Source organism: Paralichthys olivaceus, chromosome 5 (assembly GCF_024713975.1).
Source record: "Paralichthys olivaceus isolate ysfri-2021 chromosome 5, ASM2471397v2, whole genome shotgun sequence".
NCBI classification, from domain to species: domain Eukaryota; kingdom Metazoa; phylum Chordata; class Actinopteri; order Pleuronectiformes; family Paralichthyidae; genus Paralichthys; species Paralichthys olivaceus.
The window spans coordinates 24,128,676-24,144,216 of NC_091097.1; the positions used below are offsets into that span (position 1 = coordinate 24,128,676).

At 41.5% G+C, this 15,541-nt stretch overlaps 1 protein-coding gene across 4 annotated transcripts in view; it reads right to left on the reverse strand.

Moving 5' to 3' along the window:
• Positions 1-15,541, reverse strand: part of smg1 (SMG1 nonsense mediated mRNA decay associated PI3K related kinase) — a 70,010-nt gene that overhangs the window by 9,216 nt on the left and 45,253 nt on the right. For all 4 annotated transcript variants that reach the window (XM_069524943.1, XM_069524944.1, XM_069524941.1 and 1 more), the window contains exons 36-52: positions 15,224-15,385; positions 14,349-14,566; positions 13,660-13,814; positions 12,958-13,180; positions 11,985-12,231; positions 8,472-8,701; positions 8,029-8,274; positions 7,723-7,861; positions 7,294-7,403; positions 6,845-7,063; positions 5,960-6,153; positions 4,796-4,968; positions 3,582-3,861; positions 2,694-2,966; positions 2,277-2,511; positions 1,881-2,092; positions 533-689 (exon numbers count right to left, since the gene is read on the reverse strand). In XM_069524943.1, coding sequence (XP_069381044.1) covers positions 533-689; positions 1,881-2,092; positions 2,277-2,511; positions 2,694-2,966; positions 3,582-3,861; positions 4,796-4,968; positions 5,960-6,153; positions 6,845-7,063; positions 7,294-7,403; positions 7,723-7,861; positions 8,029-8,274; positions 8,472-8,701; positions 11,985-12,231; positions 12,958-13,180; positions 13,660-13,814; positions 14,349-14,566; positions 15,224-15,385 — 3,473 coding nt within the window. The remainder of the gene's footprint in view (positions 1-532; positions 690-1,880; positions 2,093-2,276; positions 2,512-2,693; positions 2,967-3,581; positions 3,862-4,795; positions 4,969-5,959; positions 6,154-6,844; positions 7,064-7,293; positions 7,404-7,722; positions 7,862-8,028; positions 8,275-8,471; positions 8,702-11,984; positions 12,232-12,957; positions 13,181-13,659; positions 13,815-14,348; positions 14,567-15,223; positions 15,386-15,541) is intronic.

Here is a 15,541-nt window from a genome sequence, read left to right on the forward strand (position 1 = left end):
AAGAATTAGTGCTGCAATGCCTATTAAGATAGGTGATGATATCTCAGCAACGACTCACAAACCAAAGACCAAACTTTCTGGAGTTCTTGCTGAAAATATAAGATGAGGATTGGTGAAAATGTATACTGTTAATATAAATATGGACTTGGAAATTAATTCCAAATAATCACTGTGCTAAAGGAGATATGGCCATTCAAATTTGCAGTCCGACCTAGACTTCATTATCCCATATCTAACTGTGAGATGAGTTCATGAGTTTCTTTTATGACCAAATCAGCATGAACACTTTCATGAAGATCTGTGATGATCTGGCCAAAAAGTGTTTACCACTGCTGCAAAATGAAAAAAGTGGAAGCCCTGGAAGATTTCACATGGAATGACCCTTAACCATTAACATAACATTACATATATTTTGAGCTGCTTGCTGTTGTAGTAGGTCATATTTATAGGAAATCTATTCACAAATCATACAAGTCACGTTCAAGAAAAGGCTACTACATTTAATACATCTGAAGAAAAACTTGGGTGTTACCTTCTCTGTGAGTTGTCCAAAGGCAGTCTCGAGCTGGGTGAACATGCCATCAAAGGCCACCAACAACATTTGACCCGCAGACATCTTTGGTGTCTCCTGGCCTGCTCCATCCATACTACGAGGCTGGATCAGCTCAGAGTACTGAGCACGCAACATTCTGAGCACAAACCATTTCAAAGGTTAATGTCACTTTCAATTCAGTATATTCTAAAAAAATTGTGGCTATTGTGGTTTTTTAGGTCCTAGTAACTTCCCGCTTGCATTATTATATCCATATGACTCACGGAAAACATTGTTTAAATCCAATGTAATGCTGGGTTATATTTAGAATATAACGAGACACAACGACAATGCACATTGAGAACTGGTGTTTTTTTCACACGGGGCTGCTCTCCACAGCAGATTGTGAGAGGGAAATAATTCATAATGCAGGGAGCAGAGAATGTAGATCTGTAGATTCTAACATTAAGACATTTTGTGGCATTATCAAAACTGTCATCCTGTATTAGTTATTTCATCTCCCTAAAACTGACTCTTAGAAAAAGAGAAATAGCTGTTAAATGTTGACATATACATTCAGTTAAAAAGGCCATTCAAACATGCCTCATGTGAGGGATTACAAGAAGTGTGTCTAATAAATAAAGCAATAAACACCAACTGATGATTATTTCCCTGGATATATAAGCATTGCTAGTTCTGGTAGCATCGCTGATGTTGTCACGTGCTGCTTGGGGGAGAGCATAGAGGCACAAGCTTGTGTGGTGTGTGGGCGCGCGAACGTGGCTACAGGCTGAGGAGAACAGTGGACATTTAGACTAAAAACACGGTTTGAATGAAGCTGTTTTGAGTTGAACATAAATGTTGGGGCTTCAGGACACTTGGATGACACCACAGGAGACGTATGGAGGCATGTTATGTATTTTCTTCTGTGTATTTTTTGCGTTAGAAGACTTGGTCACCATTTACTGCAATTGTAATGGATTTGGCTGCAATGTTGTTTATCCCTGAAACTCCAAAGGTTTTTTGTGGACTCAAGCACTACACTCACCCCTCCATCATCATAGTGGTGAGTAGATAAGAGTGAATTTAAATTTTTCTGTGAACTATCCCTTTAATCCCTGCAAGTCAGCCTAATGGTTACTCCAGGTAGCTGCTTACTTTTGGTCAGGGAGAGTCCTAGTTTACCCAAAATCTTTTGTACAAGGCAAAGTTAGCACAAACCACAGAGCCTGATTAGTGGAAAATACATTAGGTTGAAATAAACTGATCCTTTCATTGTTTGCTTAAACTCAGTAAAACCAATCAATACAAATCTTTGAAGAAATCCACAATCATAGAGGCTATTTACCTGGAGATGTGGAAGCAGTGGTTGTGCCCATCATGGCCTATGCCTGTGGTGGCCTGAAGACTGTCTATCAAACCCTGCAGACCAAGACCATCGGAGCTCTGCTCAACCAGTTGCTCCAGTTCTGCCAACATGGACTCCAGGGTGGGCTCCCCTTTGATCATGCAGTGCAGAGCCTCTGGAAAGATAATCTGATGGAAGTTGGTGTTCAGTTCCTGCAGTGAACAGAGACACATCAGTGACAGGAATTCCTTTCTTCCTTACAATGGAACTTGATATTATATTTGCACACCTATAAAAACTTTCATTAAATTACCAAACATTTTTCATTTTTATCCAGAGGGTGGGCTGCTTCTGATTTATCCAGTTGATTCCAATATGTTGTTAGTTTGCTCCTACCTGTAAGCAGGTGTACACAGCGTTGGCCAGGTACACAGCCTGTGTGGTGGCGGAAGGTGCAGGCAGCTCCAGGTCATGGGGCAGGAGTGGGCAGCGTTGTAGCAGTGTTATCAGGGCACTGACATTTCCAATCATACTGCAGAGCTCCTCCAAAAACCATGCCCCATCCCGAGATGTCAGGTCTACCAGCTGCTCTCCAGCACTGGCTGCTGCTCCCTCCATCACCAGGTTCCGCCTATAAAAAGGATAAAACATGATGACATCTCTCTGAGCTGCGTTGGGTGTACTTATGGAAATAAAAGTTTTATAAATACAGTAATTACTAAAACTTAATTCAAAATAGCATCATACCACTACTCTATTTTCCATTAGCCTGAGTACAGCATTGTGAAATGTGGGTAGATAAATGTGTATTACCTGCAGAGTGTGCAGAGGGCAGAGGTGATGATTCCAGACAAGCTGAGGGAGCCCGGCTCTCCATTCTCCCGAAGGAAGACTGTGATACAGTCTTCAATCTCCTGTAGCTGCTCCTCACAGTCTGTTGCAGTTGTGCCCTCAGCCTTCAGTTGCTCTGCTTGGTGAATCACACATTCATTGGTGTCAGCCACTTGGTGCTGCAAAGTCAACTCCACATTGGACAGAAACTGGCAGGAGGCTGCAGGAGGCTGGGGCGCGAACAACACCTCATATCTGTAAAGGGAGATGGGAAACCATAACAAGCATGAGACAATGTTTGATATAACTGACCACGACATCATTATCAATCGTCTTTATTGTACATTAAAGGGAGGAAGTTCTATTTCAGTATCGGAGATCACATTTCTGAGAAACAGCCTTGGACCTCTATTATTCTCACTTTACATGCTGCCACTGGGGAACATCATCAGAGTGCACAATGTTTGTTTCCATTGTTAGGCAGATGATACTCAACTGAATATTGCTGCTGAGCCAAATGATGATAACACTCTGCACTCAATTACCAAATGTCTTTCAGCAATGAATACATGGCTGAGCAAAACCTGAATGAGGGCAAAACAGAAAGTTTAAGTCAGCTCAAAATCAAATAGATGCTGGAAAATAATCTGGGTCCATTAACTCCTTTGATAAAATCGGGGTTGACTAGTCTAGGTGTTATCTCAAGGCCCATATTTGGTTACCAATTCCACATTTTTCCACCTTAGAAACATTACCATTTTTGTTTTAGCCTTTGATCCCGTTCTGGCCCACCAGCTACAGGCTTAAAAAAATTGCCAGGGCAAAACGTCTGTATTATACCACAGATGAAAACCTGCTGCAGTTCCTTACTGTCTATATATGTGCTGGCAGTGCTCCACTGTCATGTCTCTCAGTAGTTCCTCTAACCAGGTCTTCCACTGATTGACCCGATGGCGCAAAAGAGTAGCCCGTGGGTACAACAATGCCACTGTAGCATAGCTGTGCAGCTGCTCCAGACAGCCACGAAGGGCCACACGGCGTTGCTGCAGGAAGGAGCTTAACTCTGCCTCAAGGCTCTCACACTGGCTGATCAAGTGGGCCTGGCCAGCATTCTGTAGGAAGGCTGTAGCTGGCACATAGCTAGGAGGACCTAGAAGAATTGGACAACAAAGAGAGACAAGGTGTAAAATAGCTGATGTAACCTAAAATCAAATAATTTCGCCAACAACCCTAATTTCTTGACATAATAGCAGCCTTTACATGACCTTTACATGACCTTATACACTGCTGAGACTCAAATGTTGTCACAGTCTTCACACATCACATAGTTGTATGCCTCTGCCAACCTGTGCAATTTCTTTTTGAATGAATATTACATACCTTTCTGTGCACAGCTTCCTTGACAAACAAATATGATTGAATAAATAATCTAAATATCAGGTCGGGAGATTAGATTTAGTCTCTAATGACCCTCCCTCCATGTCTGTGCACGTCCCTGTTTATGACCTTTGACCACTGAAATCGAATCACTTAATCTTTGAGTCTCAGTGAAACCGAACAAAAGTTAAAGAAATTCCCTCAAGGTGGTCTTGAGATATCACATTCAAGAGGCCAATATATGTATGGGGCCACAGTGACCGCAGGCTTTGACCACCAAAATTTAATCAGTTCATTTGAGAGTCCAATTAACGTGCTTTGAGATGTTACAGTGACCTTGACTATTGACCACCATCCAATCAGGTCCTCCATGTGTGCAAGTGAATTGTGCCAGATGTAATTACCTACAGGCAGTCCTAATGTATCATGTTCACAGGAACGTGGGATCAGCGTGACATTTCTGAGTCCAAGTGAATGTTTGTGTCAAACTTGAAGAAAATCCCTCAAGGTGTTCTTGAGATACTATGTTTATGAGAACGGGACAGACAGAGGAACAACCCGAAAAACATAACACCTCCAGCCACTGGCTTAGGCCAGGGAAGTGGCATAGACACTGGCGGTAACAAAGTTTTACATAAAACCCAAGAAATTGTAAACATTCAAGTTCATCCATTTGTTGTGCTTGCATTATTTGCAGTGGGCCTCACCGAGATCTATGGGGCTGCTGATGTCCTGCAGCAGGCTGGCCAGTTGGGTGGCCTCTAGGTTGGTGAATGCTGCTTGGTACTGTGAGAGCCACTGGTCCAGGTCAGCCAGCTTACTCTGAATGGCCTCTTGCACAGTCCGCTGCCGTGACTGCAGCTGATTGTGTTCAGAATATCTGTGACAAGGAGAGTTGGGTTTTCAAAATGTTGGATACAGGGTCATCTTGCATATACAGTAAAGAGAGGAAATCTGAAACACCAAAATAGGAACGGTCAATATAATAAGAGTTCAATACACAGTTGGATCTAAAATCCTTGAACCAAACACACAGTGAGAGGTCAAACCCAATTGTTCTGAATGGTTTACTTCAGATTTTTGAAATGTTTTGCTGTTTAAAAAATGTTTCAACTAACTCTCTGGTTTCTTTCATTTTCAACCTTAAGGAAAAAACAATTTGACAGTTATCATAATAATTTCCGACATTGAGTGATATGAATATTTATGAACACTGGCCGTATCGCACAGCCTTACCCAAAGACGGGGGTGGTGGTGGTGGTTCATATTCAAACTTAAATAACCAGTTCAAACTGAAAATATACAAGCTTGAAGCACGTCAAACATCTTTAGTACTTTGCCTCGTGATCCAGCTAAGGATGCTCACTATCATCTTGAATAATTGCATGTCCTCATAAACTACCACTAAAGTAGGCCAGTAGTGTTATGTTGTATTGCTCCGAAAATGGAGGACATGAGTAAGCAAAGCCATCCAGAGCAGACAACTAATTACTGCATTATTATGGGACTGGAAAAATACTAAAGACAGCTTATAGAACAAAAGATCTTATGAAAACAAAAATGTTACAAAAGAATTTTTCATAAAAATGGAAAAAAAAATATATTATATGTCCTCCAGCCACATATTTAGTAACTATACTTAAAATACTCAATTATGATAAACATTATCTCAAGACATCTTAAATTCATATCTGAGAATTGGGACAATAAAGATGCTGCTATTGCAATGTCTTTAAAATTTTAAAGGTTTACAGAGCAATGACACTAACTAAATGTGTTAATGTAGACAGCTTGTTCTTTGCCTAAAATTACATCTCAGTGTCAGGTGATCAACAGGTGGCTTTCATGTTAACAAGTGTGATAACTCAGACCTTTTCTCCAGGGTGAGGATGAGATGGTCTGGATGGTTCTCTGCTCCCTCAAGGAAGGCAATCTCCTCCTGCAGTTTAGTTTGTAGTTTTTCACCCTGGCAGAGCAACTCCTGCAGGACCAAATACTCCTCCACAGCTTCTTCCACTTGTGGCAGCACTGCCAGCATCTCGTCACGATTCTTAAACCAGTTGACCTGTACACAGTGCACCAATCCCACACATGATCCTCATATGCTTTGCTCGTGAATCGTTTGTAAATGGACTGTATTTATGAAGCATTTTTCCAGTCTGATCAACTTAAATGTACAAGTTTCATTCAGGCACACTTACATACAGTGCTTTTTTCTATCGCATACCATTCATACTCAGTTGCCAGTACAGCTTTCAAGGGGGAATTTGGGGTCCAGTATCTTGCACCAGGACACTTTAGAATGCAGACTGGCAGAGCTGGGGATCAATCCACCAACTGATTTGTGTATAGTACTAAAATACAACTTTGGTTCACTGTTGCTAAAATAGCGGGATTTTTCATTTCCTTTGGTTTGCCAATAATCTTGCCTCAACTTGAACCCAACAGCATTCCTATTTTCTTTTCTACACTAACACTCTGAAACAAAACATGAACCATTCTCTGTGATACCCTGAAATTGATTCTAGTCAGACTGAGATTATTGATCTTATCATTCATTTAATTAGAGAAAACTAAAATGCATTCCTCAGAAACTTGTTGACTCATTTAATGAAACTTTATGTGAGAGAAATAAACAAGATGATAGAAAGCCTCAGGAATTAAAGTTGCATGACGATGGCCGATATTCAACTTTTACTTCCTGATTGAGAAGAAGGCACAAAGCCCATGGTTGAGTCTTTGTTCCATGACCTCACCTTGATCTCAGCCACCCTGGAGGAGAAGAGAGAGCGTGTGATGTCTCGCTCCATCTCCCTTTTGCTTTGCTTGCTGTCCGCCTGTTGGCCACCTCCTCCATACACTGCACCAGCAAAGCCCACTTCACCCCCAGCAGTCCAGTCCACCAGTGGATCATAGACGAATGCCTCCAGCAGAGTCAGTAGAGTTTCTCTTCCCCGACGCATCATTTGAACCACCTGAAATGACACATCTCACTTCAGCACTTATTCAGCTGTTGCAACCATCAGAGACACAGCTAACATTTTTATTCAAGATCAAAACCAAGTCCTGCACTAAGGTTGAGCAGCATGCTAAAATTGTCCAATTGACCACCGTCAGCCCAGTTAGCATACAGTGTGTGCATGGCACATGACAGTAAAAGCAAATTTATGAACACAATTCAGTGTGTGGGGTCCAGTAGAGTAACCTGTTCACAGGACAGCCTGAAGATACCCTCCACCCCAGTGACTCCCAAGGCAGTCTCAATGTTGTGGGTCATCCGAAATGGGACCTTCTCTGGCACCCGCAGGCTCTTTCCTAGTGACACAAACACAAACACTTGAAGCCGTACTAATCTATAAACCAGTTAAGGTAGTTTTTTTTTGTCCACAATAGGCAATCTGGTTTGCAAGCAGTAGTCACACACAACCCATATGCATCATAATAATACATGAAATACATAAATACCCTACAGTGCAGCTAAAACAGATATATTAAGCATGCAGTGTGCTCCATCTTAACACTCATTCAAGGCAAATACTGCACAAATTCTACTTAGCAAGTTAGACATTAATGACAAAGCATCTCTTAATAGACAAGTCTATAATTTGACATGAAGTGGTTTCAATGTCCTGACCTTTTTCAAAGCATACATTGTAGTCAATATGGACCACCTCTCCAGTGGTCATGTCAATCAACACATTGTCAAGGTGACGGTCACCAAGGCCAATGATGTATCCAACCATTGACATGACAGCAGTAGATCTGGCGTAGGACTGCAGGGTAAAAGAACAGAAACAGTGTATGCCCTCAACTTCGATTAAACACGTCTCTTAATAGCCTATCCCACTGACAAATGAAATTAAAAGATTGATGAAAAGTATTTTTAAATTACCCTTACATATCTCATTGATTTCAAATGTGAACTAAAAGCCATGTTTACCTGAGTGACCCTCCACCACTCACTGGGTGTGGTGCAGGAACACCACAACTCCTTGGCCAGCAAGTTTGAGGGTGTAGCCTCCATTAACTCTTTCAGCACCTCCTTCATGACGCTCAGAGGCCAGTCCCGTCGTGTCACATCTAGACTAAGCCCCACTGCCTTCAGTGCTGGCCCAATACGGCTGTAGTAGAGCTCACTGGGGCGGGGAACTGGAGGCACTGGCTGCTGCTGGAATGAGTCATGGTTCTAGACAAAGGAAGAAAAATGTGTCCAGTTAGCTTTAACAAAAAAAAATTCAAATTGAAATGGAGCAATAAACTAGAATGTGGGGTTGTAACAGGAGAAGTGCTCAGGTGCCTGGTGCAGTTTCACTTAAAACATTGTAGTTTACATTGCCCAGTGTTCATCTACTTGCTACATTATAGCACGTGGAAGAATGTAACCTTCTGAGCTTGCAGCACAGCTTCCCTCTGCTGCCAGCGCTTGTAGAGGCCAAAGAGTGGTGTGGCTCCATCCACCCACTGGATTAGTCCTGATCGGGTTCCAAGGGGAGTGACGGAGTAGTGGCGGGCATGGAAGTGCGGCTGCTCTTGCTGGTTGATCTTGGTGAACATGGTGTTGACAATCGACAGGAACTGCATGATGCGCTCATCCAAATGCAAATCCTCCAAACCTAAGACATACAAGATTGTAATCACTACTTCAATACTACTGACTCATTGACTTGTAATCACATATGGTATCAAACATTCATATAATGATAAATATTGAAATGTTGTTAGTTTAGGTTGAAGATTACTGCAATAATTTGTATGCTTTATTGGGCACTTATACAGTACTACTACTAGCACTATTAACATTAACAATTGATGGGTGAACTAGGCAAATACGATTTGGCTATCATCAATTGCTCTGACCACTGTCAAACCACAGAGTCCACTGTCTATCAGCAAAACTCTAATCTGCATAGAGAGCAGAGAGATGGGATCTAACCTCTCTTACAAGAGGTCCCATTGATTTTACAAATAAGTTGCACAAATGTTTCCTGGACAAGAAAAGGGTTCTGATGCAAAGGTATGTCAGAACCTCTACACTTGGGTTACTGAACAGTAGTAGTATGAATTCAATGATCTTTTCTCCTGGGCAGCATTTCAAATTGATACAATCAATCTACCCTGTTGAAAGAATTCCATGTATTCTGGGATAGAATTGCTGCATCTGTAATTGACCTTTCCCTGTATACAACATTGTGAACTGCTTGTCTGCTATTGATAAATCCACTCAATGTATAAGATCATGCATATATCTACGCTCACTTAAGCAATAAACTTAGAGCCAGAGTTTAATGGCTCTGTAAACAAAAGTTGGCAAGATTTGGTTGCAAATGCAACATCGAGCAGGCTGGAGCCAACCTTTAAAGGTCTTGTAGACAATCAGGGAACCCACAGGGACCGCTGCGTCACCTTTTCATACATGCAAAGGCCTTGTATAGTTTAATTCAGAATGTTCCCCTGGCCTGTCCAGCATTTCTTGGTCATCATAAAACAGCTTTTCAGGGCTATGGAGAAAACTGTCTTGTTATGGTTTGTTATAGAAGTATTGCTTAAGAATATTTAAATGAGTTAGGTACTAACATACCTGTACACTTCAAGTCAGGCAACGAATTAAGGCAAAAGCTTGTCCACCCCAAGGACAAAACACCCAGACACAAAACAATGTGGTTTATGCTTGATCTATACATTGGGGAAACAAAACAACCAATAAACCAAACAGGTGCACAGAATAAGACAGCCAGTTCCTCAGGCAAGAACTCAGAGGTTCACTTAGACATGCTGGTTATGTACATATTTTGGCCAGAGAAGACAGTTTGACTGACGAGTAAAAGTGCCTATCTTTGTCAACCTGAAAAACTCATTGATAAAAGAGAGGACTACTGCATCAATTATGAGCCACCTACAATGCTGTCCTAAGTTCTCTCCCCAGACAGCTCATTGCATATCATTTAGCTGACACCTTTATCCAAAGTGACTTACAATACCCATCCACACCCAATCCCCTGTTCAGACCTGGTATTACCATCTCTTGCGAGATCTGATCACAAGTAGACAGTGCTAGGTTTGTCTGTTCAGACCTGCAGGGTATTCCATCTAAGGGGCTAAACTAATCCTGGCTAGAGTGCAAAGGCCTAGCTTGAATTAATTCCAACTTCCACATGAGACTCAAGGTGTTTCACAATTGACAAAATTCAGCCAGGTTTAATCGAGGCTAATTCCTTCCAGGCTTTAGTAAGCTTTGTGTTGGGTGTGTACATGGACTACAATTTATAAAAGGCATTTTCTCCTCAGTATTGAAGGCCAAAAACTTGATATAAAAACACAAAATATGGATTGTAAAAATGAAAAAAAAAAAAAGAAACTGTTGAAGGTACATAAATTGGAAAAACAAGTAAATATTTCGTTATTCATTTATGAATCTGATTCCAGTTTGTTTTTCGATTATTTGCTCAGATCAAAATAGGAAATGAAAAAATGGGTTGTTTTGATATTTAATATTTAGAGTATCAGCATGGATAACTCATCTAACACTCATCTAGCATGCCAGTAACACACTTGACCCGCTTTTCCTTCCACCGCCCACCATTACCTCATATATGTGAGATCAGAGCTCGTTTACATGAAGCAGCCGGTAAGTGAGTTTGTTGAAGAACAGTGGAAACAGTGAAAACACAGAGTTTCTGTGGTCACAGCTGCTCAGTGATCAGCTGCTTCATGATCAGAGCAGAAGCTGCATTTGGTTTGTATCGAGCTGGAGTTTCTGTTTCCTCCTCCTCTCTGAGCTGCTCTCACTGTCACTAATAAACACTCGTTAAATAAATCACTAGTTATCAGGACATGATCAGTACATGAAGTAACTCAGTGTTTATTTGATTCCAGAGTTTATTAGGCTGCTTGTAAACATCATGGAAAATGACTTGTCAACAGTGCTCAGAACAACACGAGATGGGACGCTCACAGTCAGGACTCAGTGTTAAAGTGACCGGAGCGACACGCAGACATGATCTGACACCATCGATTAATAACTAAACACATGATTGTAAGTTTGTCAAAGTATAACTATATATAAAACTTTATAAGCTGTGTTATCAAATATGCTTTGCGGCTCCAGACGAGTTTTATTATGTGGAAGAAGGGGCAAAATGGCTCTTTCGATAGAAAGGTTGCTCCTGCTCTTCATTCAGCCTTTAGGTCTCTCGACCACCACTGCTCTCCTTATTGAGTTGAAAAAAGCGACAGTCGTTAAAACATTTTACATTAAAACCTGTTTAAAGCTGATTTCAGATGAAACAGCAGTAGTAGCAGTAGTAACAGCTGTGGTACAAACCTCCAAGGTGACCAGACCTAAGTTGTTACCGTTATTTGTGTGTGTGTGTTAGTTCAAGCAAAGTAAGAGAGAGGGATAGAGTGCGGAGTCAGAAGGGACTAAGTGAATTATTGTGCAGCGCACTGCTCTGCCATGAAGAAAGATTTACCATGCAAAAAAATAAATAAAAAAATCACTTGAATTTATTGTGAACTCTGGCGGGTCAGAGGACTTCAGCCGAGAAGGAGGGCCTTCATATTTGACTGAGGATGCATTTGTGTTCACACAGCAAAAAGAACACATACATCCTGGACCACCTTCGAATGTGGTCTGAGTGACTGGATCTCAAGACACATTAAGGTGCATTCAGACTTATACTATTGAGGACGGAACGGGTTCTATGACTTACAGGTATCAATCAACAGCCTTTCACACCTTGACTTATGATGAGAAGTCAAACATCTTCAAGAAACACAAGTCAAGCATGACCTGGACGAATGAGAATCTTCACAGATAAGCAGTAACTATGTTTAGCTTATATCCAAATTTATTTATTAATTCCAACCCATGTTTAGTGTTGTGAGCTCATCTCTTACCTTTAAAAAGGTATGGGTAGTTGTTTCCATCTGATCCCAGGAAGTAGAGTTTTTTTGGTTTGGTTTTGGTGGGCAGGATGGTGATGGTGTTGCCTACGCTCTGTATGGTGACAGCATCCGATGCAGACACCTCGCCTGGCAGCGCCATCTCTGTTGTGGTCATAGACAACAGGCGAGGACTGATCTCATCCAGATGAAGCAGATAACTGGATCTCTTCTGAGCACGCTGCTGGAGGCTCATCATGATCTGTCCAATGCACACATCATTTGGGGTCAGCAATGTACAATCATTGCAAGAATGTTGTATAGACGTGTACAGCAAATAGGGCTGAGTACTAAAATGAAGTACTTTTATAGCACTTAGCAAATTGCTCATAAACCATCAAGTATCAAAAATGCCTTTATCTGAATGCAAGAAAACATAGGAACACAAAAATGAATTTATGAGAACAGTGAAAAAGGTTGCAGTCTTACATACATATTATTACTGTGTGTGTAAATGAAAATTTATGATGGATTCCAGGCTAATGTCTAAATACTTGAAGTATTTAATGCATTTAATTGAAGACTGCTTATATTAAAATTTCAATTTCATGAGAAGCTCAAAGAAACACATTCATACATCTATTAGCAGCACTTTTTTCTATGAAGCGCAATTCGGGGTGCAGCATTTTGCCCAAGGACACTTTGGCATCCAGAAGACAGGGATTGAAGTGCAGACCTTCTGGTTGGAGGACGACCACTGTACCTTCAGCCACAGCCGCCCAAACATACTAATTAAAAGAATTCTATATGTAGAAACATGAACAAAATATTTCTAAATACTAATTAATTCTTTATTCTGCCCCTTTCATCATATGACTGATAAACCCAAGTCTATCACAATGGACCTGTCTGTCTGAAATCCTTCATCCTTCTGGCTGAATCAAGCACTTTTACAGATACAAGCAAACACACAAGCACACACACACACCTGTTTGAAGGGAATCCAGCTGCTGGCGGGGTTTGCAGGGTTGGCAGGGTTTCTTAGGCGCTCAAGAGCAGAGGTGATGGAATCACCGTAAGTCTGCTGGAACCAGGTCTCATGTGGCGTCTCGGCTGGAGCTGCTGTTATGCTGCAGACGTGATCCAGGGCGAAAACCACGGGACGCATCAGAGCAGAGTGCTTCTCGCGCATAATGGCAATCTTTTCATCCCTGCAGCACAACAAAGACTGTAAATAGACTTGGAAGTAACAATTATGTGGGTCCACGCAATTTGGGCCTTAAGTCCACTGACCCAAAAAGACTTCAAAACCAAGAGCATCACTGAGTAGGGTATTGTTAAATTAGAGGTCTAACACAGGTCTATATGCTTGGTTCTGTCTGCAGAGCTGAACAATGAGTGTTTTTTAATCTCTTTTATGAGAGACTGATGCCCTGAGGCTAGAAAATAGAGCAGAAGATGGTCATGTTAGAACAAGTAACTGCAGTCGTACTGAATAAAAACAATAGGGTGACCGTCAGGGAGAAGAGCTGTGATTCTGCATTAGTGTGGATGTAGTCAAAGAGTTAGAGAAATGACAGCAGTGTTTAAGAACAGGCAGATGACAAAACAGTCTTTGTCCAAAGCCTTTTGCATTAGTGCTTCACAAAGACAAAATAAAGTAATAAACTTATAAGTCGGTGACCCTCACCTGCGTAGTGTGTTGTTGTTCTGCACCCTCTTGACCTCATCCTCCAGCTGTTGGATTCTGCGCAGAACATGCATGTGTTGCTGTTGCAACACACCCAGCCATAATTCATCCCAGAGCAACGTAACTCTCCGCAGCTCAGCCACCAGCTGTTGGACCTGTTCAGCACAAAGGACTCATTACCAGCTTTGAAATACTACAGTGTGAATCTGATTCAAAGGCTCTATGTGATGCACTAACACAGAGGTTTTCTTTTCTGTACTTATCAGGTTTCTTCTCAGGACTTTGTGAGTGTGCATTTTTATTATAGGAGATGGTCCCACTGAGCCAGACCACACAGCCACAGCTTACAAATATGAGCACACTTTTTCCTGTAACTTAGGTGCAGTTAAAGGTGTGTGATTGCAGATTGTGTCATTAATGCTATATGGTTCCCTTTAAGCTGTAGGATTTAAATCAAAAACTTAAAGCTAAATAGGTGCTTTTAACAAATGCTTCGACACAAATTCCCCCACTTTATTGGTCCACTCTCTTCTCGTCACTTCAGCTTGACTTAAAGACATTAATCTTTCATTAAACACTGTGTTCAAGAACATACTGTGTAATCCTGGTCCTAACATGGTGTCCGTCTAAGACAGGTACAAACTCTGTCCATGTAACAGTTTAGAAGTTAACTGTGTGCAGCCTCCTACCTGAACCACCATGGTAGGGTTGGCTAAGGACAGCTTTTCCACGATCTTGCTGTAACAGTCTTGCATCATAGCTTGATCTTGACTGGAGCAAAAGGTTGCCAGCTCATCTGGATCTCCGCCTTGTCCAACACCCTCTGGCTGCTCCTCTTCCTCCCCACCCAGGCCCTCTCCCTGCATGCTTCCCAGGAAAGTAGGCAGCGCTGATGGTAATTTGCTCCCTGTCAACACATAATTATAATAAATAGATTGATTGCATTGGTATTCCTGATAATTGTCATTGTAATGGAGGCAACATGGCTCAGGTGGTAGAGCGTTCAGGAGGTACCTGGTTTGAACCCTTGACTCTTCCAGTGTGTTGAAGTGTCCTTGAGTAAGACATTGAATTCCTAACTATGACTGGTGCTGTTCTACAAGTGTGCCAATGTGTGTGAATGGGTGAGTGAGAGATACATGTCAGGCTGTAAGTGTTCCACAGAGTGGAGAAGCTCTTTACAAAATCATTCAAATTTATACAGGCACTTTGATGCAACCATTTAATTTAGTTTTAACCAGTGGTGGTAGTCCGTGGCAGTGAAGAATATTATAATAAATTAATTATATAAATGAGACATGTTTACAGCTGTAAACAACAGAATATAGTGTATATGTGCAACATTTTTTGCCGACACCAGATATAAAAATCCCACAACTAGAATTTGTTGTTCATTTGAAATTTGTTTTCTCACCGACATGTTTCATCGCGTGCACACAGAAATATCCACACATGCACAAAAAACTTGAAGAAACTCAGTGAACTGAGGGGTCTTCGACTGATGATTCATATATTTGGCTCTCAGAGGGCAGGCCTGGACAAGATCTTCAATATAAATAAATACCTGCACTTTGACCGTCCCCTCCGAGGGACAGTGAGCCCACAATAGCTGGGTAGAGGATGAGATGTGGGGAGTCCTGGGCCACTCGACATAACAGGCTGCATATACTCTGTCGGATGTATGCCTCTGGATGGTTGAGACGGGAAAACAGCTGGGGGATGATACCTGAGGAAGACACACATTAGAAAGATTGATAGATACTTTATTGATTCTGACATGGAGCTTTTTTCCTATCTTTATTCGAGTGTGGTCTTACAGTTTGAGAGCATGACTTTTTGAATTTATATTCAGATTGTGTATTACTTTTCATCAAAACCCTGC